The sequence below is a fragment of the Xyrauchen texanus genome, chromosome 20 (assembly GCF_025860055.1).
Source record: "Xyrauchen texanus isolate HMW12.3.18 chromosome 20, RBS_HiC_50CHRs, whole genome shotgun sequence".
NCBI lineage: Eukaryota > Metazoa > Chordata > Actinopteri > Cypriniformes > Catostomidae > Xyrauchen > Xyrauchen texanus.
Window position 1 is genome coordinate 30121437 of NC_068295.1, and position 12414 is coordinate 30133850.

The window sequence follows — 12414 nt, forward strand, 5'->3', positions numbered from 1 at the left end:
GCCGCCAATCATTCAAACCCTGGACAGACCTCTGCTTTCTGCGGGCAGGAGTCCCCTTGCAGCAGGTGTCCCGACACGTCCTGGTCACAACCGACGCCTCCAGATTGGGTTGGGGCGCCGTGTGCAACGGGCATGCAGCTGCGGGCTGTTGGAAAGGGGCCCTGCTGCGCTGGCACATCAACAGCCTGGAGTTGCTAACTGTTTTATTTGCCCTGCTGAAGTTTCTCCTGCTAGTTCAGGGCAAACACGTCTTTATCAAATCAGACAGCACCACCGCGATAGTGTACATAAATCGCAAAGGCAGCGTACGCTCCTGCCACATGTCACAACTCGCCCGTCGTCTCCTCCTTTGGAGCCACTCAATTCGCTGCGTACCACTCACATCCCCGGCAACCTCAATGTGGTAGCGGACACGCTCTCACGATAACATTTGCCCAGTGGAGAGTGGAGGCTTCACCCCCAGTCGGTCCTGCTGATTTGGGAACGGTTCGGCAAGGCTCAGGTAGACCTGTTCACCTCCCGAGACACCTCCCACTGCCCGCTCTGGTATGCCCGAAGAGAGGCTCCCCTCGGGACAGACGCACAAAGACCACAAAGGTGCGCAGTCAGGTCAATGCTCTCATTTCTGCAGGAGCGGTTGGAGGCGAGGCTGTCCCCATCCACCTTGAAGGTTTATGCAGCTGCTATCGCAGCCCACCATGATGCAGTAGACGGCAAGTCTTTGGGTAAGCACGACTTGATTATCAGGTTCCTAAGAGGCGCCCGGAGGTTAAATCCCTCCTGGCCAAGCCTGTTCCCCTCCTGAGATCTCTCAGTGTTCCTCTCGGGCCTTCAGAGACCCCCCTTCGAGCCGCTAGAATCAGTTGGACTCAGCGCCCTCTCCTTAAAAACGTCCCTGCTGATCGCGCTCACCTCCATCAAGAGGGTCGGGGACCTGCAAGCGTTCTCTTTCAGTGACACTTGCCTGGAGTTCGGTCTGCCAGACACACATGTGATCCTAAGACCGCGGCCGGGCTATGTGCCCAAGGTTCCTGCCACGCCCTTCAGAGACCAGGTAGTGAACCTGCAAGCACTGCCCTGGGAGGAGGCAGACCCAGCCCCTTCGTTGCTGTGTCCAGTACATGCTTTGCGTACCTACTTGGACCGCACGCAGAGCTTTAGACGTTCTGAGCAGCTCTTTGTCTGCTTCAGCAGAAAGGGAACGCTGTCTCCAAACAGAGGCTCTCACATTGGGTGGTGGACGCAATTTCATTGGCATATCGCACCCAGGCCGTGCCACCCCCCCCCCTTGCGGGTCCGAGCACACTCAGCAAGGAGTGTTGCGTACTCATGGGCACTGGCCAGAAGCACCTCCATGGCAGACATATGCAGAGCAACGGGTTGGGCAACACCAAATACCTTTGCGAGATTCTACAATCTCAGGGTAGAGTCAGTCTCATACCGTGTATTCTCAGGTACGAGCCGGTAGAACTCGGTAACACGCTGACGGATGGACCGGGTGAATCACTTGCACCTAGCGCCTTTTCCCTCGGCTGAGGTAATACCGTGCGCTTTTTTCTCCCAGATCCCTGGATGACTCCTCCCTAGCCCTGTGGGTCTGCAATTCAGCGGAGGAATTCGCCGACACAATCCACTGCAGGTACTCAAATCTACCCTATACTGGAATAGGTGCTCCGCAGGTTAGGGCAGCTACGTGGATGTTCCGCCTGTGTGTATTTTCCGCGGTACGGTCTCCTTACGAGTGGACCCGCGTCTCCCTTGGGCAGTTCCTGCTGCCCCCGGTCGCCATGTCTGTATCAACTCCTCCCTCCGAAGAGGCGGGATCTACCACCGCGCCACTTCCCACATGTGACCTAAAAGCCCATGTGGTGTATTTCACCACTTTTACCTCCCCCTCTATGGGCGGGTGTGGTCTCCACAGGGTTTTTCCCCCTGAAAGAATAGGAAACTGGGTAAGACCCCCTTCCCACGATGCGTGTAAGGGCCCCAGCCGTTTTGCTCTATGCGAGAAACATAGAGAGAAAAGAGGCCCGGCTAGGCTCGGCCCGTTCCCATATTGGCAAGCATCAACTTGTTCCCCTGTCTATGGTAACTATAAGGGTTTCCGACGACTTTATGGGGCATTGGGGAAGGGTACGTGCAGTCTGATACAGCTGGTCATTTTGGCACGTCAAGTACCTGCCCGCTCCTGTGTCAGCAGTACACGTACACGGCTCAGTGCATGGCGTGATTTAAATTTGACCCCTAGTGTCGCTTCTTCGACACAACGTCGAAGTGAGCGACAGACGGGGAACGAGACGTTGTGTCCTCCTGGCCATGTCGCTGAGTCGAGCCACTGTTGTGGCCAGACAGATGCATTTCTCCACCTTTATACCGTATGTCCGGGGGCGGAACATGCAAATTCTGTCTGCCAACTTCTCATTGGCCTTTTTTCATAGTTCAGAGGTATTTTCGGTGCTCAAGAGAGACCCCTAGTGTCGCTTCGTCACAACGTCTCGTTCCCTCCATCAGGGAACTAAGGTTATATCCGTAACCTAGACAATATTATTTCACTTAATACCCACATGTGATATGTATTTTATTAAAATGTAGAATTTTTGCTTCTATATGCTAGTGTCAGAATCAGCTGTTAGCTTTTGGTGAGTCTGTCATGTTGGTCATTTGAGGAACAGTATTTTTTAGATGCTCTTGTCTAGTTTAAGCAGCAGAATTTTGTTGCATTTGGAATTTGGTCTTTAAAAATGAAAGCCAATGGAGAAAACATCATAAAAACAACAGCAACCTCAAATGTACCACAATAAAGGAACATGCTTTGGACATATTCATATTCAACTGAAGTTCTTTCCTGTAAAAATCTTGTATGTTGTGTATGCGTCAGCTAAATTGTTAAATCTTTTTAGACATAAGCTTTTGAAATTATACTTTGTTTGTATGCCAATCAAGAGATAAGGTGTGGCTAGCATCAAAATAATCAGTTTAAAAGTCCCTTAATTGAGAGATAACCTTTCATCCATTACAGAATCATATTACCATTTAGACCAACATGTTCAAAGAGATGCCCATTGGAGATTTTAAAAGACATTCTCATAACGATGATGCCAAATTTACCAAGTGATTCAACAAAAATAGAGATTCAGGAGATAAAATGTTTATGAGCAGTTGGTAATAGACGGTAATTGTCACACATTCTCCTTGCCTTTGTGGGCATACCTATGACAAATATCTATAGTGCTCAGCACGACAATAGGGATTTCCCTCTTCCATGGGATTTTTACTCCATTCTATTCAGGAGTTTAAAAGCTGAAGCACTCAATCTTGAAAACACAAAAGATCATATTACAACTTATAAGTGACAGCTCAAAAGTAGAGTAATGTATGTTAGTGCATGTTACGTATTTCTGCTGGCCATTGGTCTTTCTGCTCAGATGTTAGAATTTGAGATAGACTTTCAACACATGGTAAATACCAGAAAACAGGCGAACAATAAATCACTACTGGTAAGCAATTGTTACATTTCATTGTACAAATCTGGTGCTTTTGAGTACATTTTTAAATCTCATTCATAATATATATATATTTCTTTATGGAATCCAATATTCTTCTATTTGAATTGCAGGACTGCCCAGTGAATTGTGCTGAGACAGAGGTAAGTACTCACAAACTGTTTTTGATTAGAAAATTACTTGATTCAGAGGTCTTGAAATGAGTGCTGGTCTCCAAATTCACATAACTGTTACTGTGCAGACAGTCACTAGTTAATATGCTGTGTTTCTTTCACTCTTTTGAACCACAGACTAATGTTTAGCAGAACAGCATGAGATAGCATCATACTTTGTATTGCTCTGACTTCCTTTCCATCTGCATCTTCTTGCATATGCTCCAGTCCTTTTACCACTATAGAGGAAATAAGAAGATTTTCTCATTTTATGTCTGATCCTCCATCTAACACCCAGAATGTTTTTGCCATAGACAGACAGCAGGTAATAAGTCTGCTTTAATAAAAACAATAACAATGGGCATTTTGTTTCATATAGGAACCAGCATGCAAATGTGTGAACTATGAATGTTTGGTAAGAAATGTTGAATAAACTGCACACTTACACACAGTCAGTTACTCTATTGTTGATTGATTTTTGGTATCCTAATGTTGTATTGAGCTTGTTTAATGTATAGCTTACTATATTACTTCATACTAGAGCAGTGTGAATACCACAATATTATTTATTTCCATTGTACAGGACAGGCCTGTGTATGACTGCATTAAAGATGGCTTGAATAAGCTTGGCTTCAGACCTAAAGAAACCCTTAATGTCCTAAAGAGAATGAAGGTAATTATTATCTTATATGACATCACTATAAGCTGCATAACAGTCAGAAAAAGCCAATTAAATTAAATAGTTCAAAGAAGTTATGAAAACTGAAATGAATAATGCTCAAGTATTACAAACCTAAAATTAGTGAAATAAAATTGGGGAATAAACTCGTGCTATTATCTGAACTGAAACAAGCTGAAATAACAAATGTTTTACTTGTAAGGGTAAAATGTCAATCCAAATACATGTATCATATGATTTAAACCAGTAATAGTGATTGCAAACAAATATATTTGTATACTTTTTTGTTTAAAGGCAAATTGTAATTGTTGGCACTTTATTCAGAAAGTCTAAGTTGTGTCTGTTTCTTTTGTCCAGCAACAGGGTCTGAATAAAACACAAGAAACACTGACGTGGCAGAAACCATCTCCTAAACACATTCTGAACTACATTATAAATACATTTCAAAGATCAAATGCACAAACGAATGATATTTCTGTTTGACTGCTCATTATTTTATTTATAAACTATTTATAATGTATTTATATATTTATTCATTCATTTATTCATTGTTTTTGTCATAAAGGTTTCTGTCAAATATTGAGACTGTTCTTCTGTACTCGGATGTTCAACAAATGTACTAGAGAGGGTCTAAAGTGTCCAAACAGCTCATTTGTGGAGTATAATGCACAATATGGTCAAAATGAACCTTAGCTGCACCTTGTCACCACCAGTTAAATGGTTGAGTGTGTATGAGAGCAGATGAAGCGAGCAATATGACATTACAAGACATACAGTGTGTTGATGTGCATTTATATTGTCAATAATTGTATTTGATGTAAAAACATTACTGCAGGAATAAAATAAATGTCATCATCCTTTAAAATACAAAAAATCAAAAGCAAGACTAGTCAGTGGTTTTTCTTGCTTGCCTTTTTCTCGTTGCGGTTTACATAAATGTGTTTTTGTGCATTAGCGTGTTTGTATGTATATAAGTGGCTTTTCAATATATCAATGCATTTGTTTACAGGCCTACTGTATTTTCTCATAATTGTGAAGAAGTCTGAAAAACCTTGTCTGATCTACAGCTGTGGCCTTCGTGTCAATTTGAAGGCAAAACCGGGTGGCTACTTCACCATGGGTTCCCACAGGAATTTCCTTTGGGTTTTCCTAATGGAGAAAAATTCAACGGTAGCCTCGAAATTCACTTCGGGGATATGTTTACCACAGACCTTATTTTACTCATAATTCCAAAATTGCCTATATAAAAACCCATAGGAAAATCCCAAGGGAATGGCTTGAAAATGCGAATTTTCGAACGCTTTTTTGGACTACAACAAAGTCTATTTAGCCCAAGATGGACCACTTGTATTAAATTGAATGGGAGAAATTGTAGCACCCAATATGTCAGATATAGAAAAAGAAGTCCCACTTTACAGGTAAAAGAGCCAATCGCCTTGTATAGCCATGGTCAAATGTATTGGCAGTGACATACATTTTGTGTTTCACAAAGTTTGGCCAAAAAAAATAAAAACTTTACTTTATCACAAAAACCCAAATTTCACAGTTTTTTGGCCATGGCACAAGATGACCAGCTAACATAATTTCACTAATCATATCAGCAGCACCTGGGAAAGTGTGAACGAGTACTAGTCAGGTGAAATCACTCACTGAAATCACTGGATTATAAGAGCAGACTGATTGCTATAAAAGGAGGGAAGAAGTGCTTCCAATCTTTTATGGTTACCTCTAAATAAAGATGTGCTGACATCATCGCTTTGCATTACAATGGCCTCACATGCAAGGAAATTGCTGAAAAGAATATTGCAACTGAAAGAATCATTTACCGGATCATCAAGAGCTTCAAGGAGAGAGGTTCAACTGCAGTGAAGAAGGCTTCGGGATGTCCCAGAGTGTCCAGCAAGTGACAGGACTATCTCCTCCAGAGGAGTCAGCTATGGAATCGTGTCACCACCAGTGCAGCGCTTGCTCAATATTGGCAGCAGGTTGGTGTGAGTGCATCTGCACGCACAGTGAGGCGAAGACTTTTGGACAATGACCTGATGTCAAGAAGGGCAGCAAAGAAGCCACTTCTCTGCAAGAAAAACATCAAGGACAGACAGAAATTCTGCAGGAAGTACAAGGATTGGACAGCAGAAGACTGGTGCAAGGTTATTTTCTCTGAAGAAGCCCCCTTCCAACTGTTTGGGACATCTGGAAAATCGATAGTCCGGAGAAGAAAAGGTGAACGCTACCATGAGTCCTGTGTCGTGCCAACAGTGAAGCATCCTGAGACCATCCATGTGTGGGGGTTTCTTTTCGTCCAAGGGAGTGGGCTCTCTCATAATTCTGCCCAAAAACACTGCCATGAATAAAGTATGGTATAAAAATGTCCTGCAAGAGCAACTTCTCCCAACGATACAGGAGCAATTTGGTGGTGATCCGTGCATTTTCCAGCATGATGAAGTACCATGTCACAAGACAAGAGTGATAATGAAGTGGCTCGGAGATCATTACATTGAAATTTTGTATCCGTGGCCAGGCAACTCCCCGGAACTTAATCCCATAGAGAACCTGTGGTCAATCCTCAAAAGCTGAGTGGACAAGCAGAAGCCCACAAATTGTGATCAACTCTGAGCACTAATAAGGCAAGAATGGATTGCCATCAGTCAGGATTTGGCCCAGAAGCTGATATCCAGCATGCCAGAGTGAATTGCAGAGGTTATGAAGAACAAGGGTCAACACTAAATATTGACTCTTTGCATGCATTGAAATGTTTTTGCCAATAAAAGCCTTTCAAACTTATGAAATGCTTATTATTGTTTTCCAGTATACCATAGTAACATGTGAAAAAATTATCTACAAATGCTGAAGCAGCAAACTTTGCAAAACACAAAATGTATGTCACTGCCAATACTTTTGGCCACGGCTGTAAATACAAAATTGTCACCACAAGAGGGAAGCAGTGCACAGCAGGAAAGGCTTTGCTTGGGGAAACAGACTGAGGCTTGTTTAAAATGAACTGGGAGAACTGGATTTTAAAGATCATTTGGCAAGTCATTTGTTCAGATTTGAGATGATCAGTAACTGGGGCTATTTTGAGACAGTCTAAACCCTGTTCCTAAAGGTAGTGAGGGTTGTAACAGTTTTTTGTCTTACTACAAACTCTCATAGTTTTTGTTTAAGACAACATTGCTACATCTGCCAACTTCAAACATCAGTAATTTTATTATAATTATCAAACAGTCTCTCTCTCTCTCTCTCTCTCTCTCTCTCTCTCTCTCTCTCTCTCTCTCTCTGCATGGTAGTTTTTAATTCTGTTTTTGTGCAGATGGCTGGTTGCCCCATTAGCATTCATTGCAGATTCCTTGAGCTCTTAATTATGGAACAAGAGAGAAGAGTGTCAGACGGAAACATTGAGAAGTCTCGCTCTCTCTCCCAGTCACAGAGAAAATCCATGAAGGTGTTTTCAGATTGTCTGTACAGAAGAACATCATATTCTTGCTGTGCATGGGAAATTATTTAGATTTAAAATCGGAAATATAATTTGTGACAAATTATGATTCACTGCCCTTTTTGTGTAAATGTCAGCTCTGACTGCAAAGCATATTTAAGACGCTAGCATGCTGAGAAAGTGTCTGATACATATAAGTCATATCAACTTCTAACTGTACCAGGTATTGCACAGTCTGAGCATGTTAAACATAACAAGTAAACTAACGAGTATGCTATTTAATTATTATGAACAGAGTCATTTAAATTTGGAGTTAAAAAGTTTCAATCAAGGCACTTGCTACAGTAATTTATTATTTTGTAATAAGTAATTTAAAGATTCAATTGTTGTCTGTTGACGTGCATAAAAATAAATTAAAACGTCTCTTTCAAGAGTTGAGTTTAGTGTCATTATTGATCTGTTATTGTGTAATTATGACATCTCAAATTCTGTAGCCCATAATTTCATGGTGGAAATGATGGGGAATGAAATAACATTTGTTTAAATTTCTAAATAATATGGTCAATTCCTTTGTCTTGATAAAAATAATTTCGTAGCTAACATTTTTTGTATCCAAAATAATTAATTAAAATGAAATAATTTAATAATATTTCAAATAATTTAGCAAAATTACTGCTTGTTTGCAAATGATACGATAATCTTCTTGATAATGATATTTACCTTAATTTTGCATTGTTTTCTTCAAACATTAATATTTAATCTCAAACATCCTCTTCAATTACACTTTTGTATTGGTTAACAGCTACACTAACATTTGAAAGAAATAACAATTATCACGGTCAGGGCCGGAGTGGCACTAATTTTCAGCCCTGGAGTTTCATACCTTAGAACGGCCCATTTTAGTTCACGACTGACTATTAAAATAATGTAATGAAAACCTCAGTATATAAATCTGCAATAGTGCACTGTTCTCTACAGCCTTGTAATTCATTGTATTTTTCTAGGCATTTTGTATATTTACTAGGCCTATCTTTTGATAAAAAACATAATGGGTCACTGGTAACACTTGGGCATAGAAAGTTGTTATAGGCCTAGTGTAACTAATGTGATCAATTTTGCTTATTCACACAGCTTACCTGTGTCTTCCACAGTGAGAGCATCAATCTCTTGCATAGGCCTAGGTCCTGGCTCTGCTTCTGACAGTAAATCAAATTTTACAAATTGTCATATTCTCACCACAAATCTCCCCTTTTTTACAAAGCTTTCTGATCAAGTCAAGTCAGTTTCATGAATGTAGTGCTGAATCACCTGTTATCATTAATTATCTCAGGGCATTTTTCATTGAGCAGGTGTACATAATACTAGCACTGGAATTAACAATTATTTTGATAACTGATTAATCTAATAATTATTAGAACAATTATTATACTATTCTGTGATTATTGCAACGATGAATCATTAGCTCTTAACCGATTATTCAGCTTGTGTCCTGACTTAAAAGGTTGTATTAAATGCTCTTACTAACAATAAAGAGGATAAAATCATCTTTTAAAAATACCTGTAAATAACATGCACTGAACTAAAGGGAAAAAATAAGTTTTATTAGGTTTAATTCAGTAAAGAAATTCACTGCAAAAAAAAAACTATTGTTATCAAGTGTTTTTGTCTTGTTTTCCATTTAAAATGGTCTAAAAATCCTTAAAACAAGATAAATGTACTTGAGAAGCAACACATACTTGCTTTAAGTATATCTTAAATATACAGTAAGTGTATTTTGTATATAAGTGTATTACGTGTATTTTTTCACATGGCTATACTTCTGCAAGTGCAGAAAAGACAAAATATACTTATATTCAAGGTCTATTCTCTAAAAGCAAGTCTAAATATCTCATAAAGTGCTTCTCAGATGAATTAATCTTTTTTAAAAGGATTTTTACATATTTTTAAATATTTGTATTTTTAATATTTTATTCAACATTCTCAGTTTTCTGCAGTATAGTTCCTAAAGTAAATGTACATTGTTTTAAATGAGTTTTAGATATTTTTTATTGGGAAACAATCCAAAACAAAAACAAATCAAAAACATTTTGTTGCAGTGTATAATGGGGTGAAGACTGCCTTCTCTCACCTTTCTGTTCACTTCAATCAATCTTTAACTCACATAAAAACAAACTCTCTCTTAATAATAAAGCTGTGTATTGCCAATTTTCTTCACAATAAGAAATGCACAGTGACATGTATATTATGATTCAATAAGTTGTGAGCCATCGCGTTATAATCTAGCTTTAGTAAATGCGGGCTCGAGGGACGAGCGTCCACGTGACAGTGTGTCTCTCAGCCGGGTGCAGTTTTAATCTCTCCCCCTTAGATCGGGACATTCGCACACCTCATAGAAGAGGCGCTTACCACACAGAGAAATGCCAGTTTCTGAGTTTTCCGTTCGTGTATGTTGTAATAAGTGGTGATCCAGCACTGGAGTTGATTTTTAATGTTATGATGAGTGCTTGAAATGGCTGTTATCAGTGTCATTGAGTGATAACGGGCGGCAATGTTTTCTAACAGGCCACATCCAGACGTGCGCTCTACTCACTCCGCTGTTGCACAGCTCACACTCCTTTCCAGTAAAACAGATGTGTGCCTGCTAATAATATACATCCACTGATGTACAGACGCACTCTTCGTTTATTAAATTAAAAAGTTATTTTAACCCCCTCCCCCAACTGTCCCCACCGCTTTTTAAAACGAAGTGACGCCCGTGCATTTTACCAATACTGTGCAGCATTTTTCAGACATTCTTAAATGTTGTAAAATAAGCTTTAAAACAGCTAGAAATATGTTATTTGCTTTACAATCAGTTTAATTATTTAGCTGTAATGTAAAAAGAATTACCTCTCACAGATATATTTTGTGCAATTGTACTGAACAATAAGAGCGGTCGGCTTGTCAGCAGTAAGTGCATGAGTGCTTGAAACTGTAGATCATAAGGATGGCTTTACAATGTCCCTCGAGTAAATATAGAAGACTATAAATATCTCATATTCACATAGCAAACAGCTGCTCAGTGACCAACCAAACCCCAGTAAAAACAAACTTAGTTCTTCTAATCAAACCCAGACTGATTCAAAGGACATACAAAGGTAGGAACTTGTTTAAAAGTGTATTTTACTAACTGAGAAAAGTATTCTGGCACATGCCTGACTTCAGAACTGGTTCTTACTGCAGTCTGGACTATACATACACATGTGATGTGACTCATTTTGTTAAGCAGCATGGGAGACTTTCAAAACTTTGATCAAGACTTCTATCAGTCTGGATATTATATGGATTGCCAGCCAGAAGACGTATATGGCTATGATTCAGACTACGCCGGTCCAGAATACCATGATGTGTAAGTGTATCTTTGCCAACTGCTTTTGCATAATGTTTGATAACAATTTAAGGTAATATGTGATGTGTGAGTTACGTTGGTGTTGTTCATTCATTGATTTCTATCTGGTTTGCAGTGACAGCCCCTTACCTGATGAATATACCACTCCAGGACCGTATACTGGACAAGTGTTCCAGCCTGTAGCACAACCCCAGCAAACAGAATATGCAGACTCATATGAGGAAGAACAGCCACTCTTAGAAGGTAACCAAAAAACAACAACAAAAAAAGAGTGAAAGATTTATGATAAAGTATCTCAAATAACTGGTGTTAACCCTAACTCTAACAGAACAGTAAACAAAATGAAAACTACTCTATATACTGTATAACTATGGTGTGTTTGTTTGATTTTTTCCCTAGAGTTGGGCATTAACTTTGACCATATCTGGCAGAAGACTTTGACTGTATTAAATCCACTGAAGCCGGCTGATGGCAGTATTATGAATGAGACAGATCTCACTGGCCCTATTCTCTTCTGCATTGCCCTGGGAGCCACACTTTTGATGGTATAAACTACATCTTGGTCAATTAAATTTCACCAGAACTGAAGTGATAAAACCATTAACTAGAGGTATACAGTGATATGTATTGGACAGTAGCATATCCAGAGCATAAACCTGTATATTAGTATTTGTGCATGTGCTTGTGCCTGTATTCTGTGTTGGTCTGTGTGTTCTCTCTGCAGGCAGGGAAAGCTCACTTTGGATACGTGTATGGCATCAGTGCTCTGGGATGTGTTGGGATGTGCATGCTGTTGAACCTGATGAGTGGCTACAGCATATCCTGTGGATGTGTGGCAAGTGTGCTGGGATACTGTCTCCTGCCAATGGTAGCACTTTCTGCCTTTGCTGTGGTTTATTCACTTCAGTGAGTATTGACACTAGAAACAGTTTGACGATTGTGTACCCACAACTCAGTTTTCAGGCTGCTGCATTGAAAAGTCCATTTACATGGCTTTGTTGTTTATTTTAATGCAGAGGACTCCTGGGCACGTGGTTGGCCTTGTTCGTGATTGGCTGGTGCAGTCTATCAGCTTCTAAGATTTTCAGTTCCACTCTTGACATGAGTGGGCAACAGCTACTGGTGGCCTACCCCTGTGCTCTCCTCTATGGTGTCTTCGCTCTTCTCACTGTCTTCTGATCATTCCGTTAAATATGTTAACATTTATAAGAAAATTACAAAAGAAGAATCATAGACAAAGTGGCAAAAATCACACAGTT

At 40.1% G+C, this 12414-nt stretch overlaps 1 protein-coding gene across 2 annotated transcripts; it reads left to right on the forward strand.

Moving 5' to 3' along the window:
* The first annotated feature begins 10825 nt into the window (after nucleotides 1-10825).
* On the forward strand, nucleotides 10826-12414 carry LOC127661071 (protein YIPF7-like). 2 transcript variants are annotated; one of them, XM_052151629.1, is made up of 6 exons: nucleotides 10826-10904; nucleotides 11036-11155; nucleotides 11271-11398; nucleotides 11555-11700; nucleotides 11880-12061; nucleotides 12172-12414. In XM_052151629.1, exons 2-6 carry the CDS (start codon nucleotides 11037-11039, stop codon nucleotides 12332-12334), a joined length of 738 nt encoding a protein of 245 aa, XP_052007589.1. In that variant the 5' UTR covers nucleotides 10826-10904; nucleotide 11036; the 3' UTR covers nucleotides 12335-12414. The 2 variants fall into 2 exon arrangements, with proteins under 2 accessions (XP_052007589.1, XP_052007588.1); XM_052151628.1 differs by having other exon boundaries at nucleotides 10837-10904; nucleotides 10990-11155.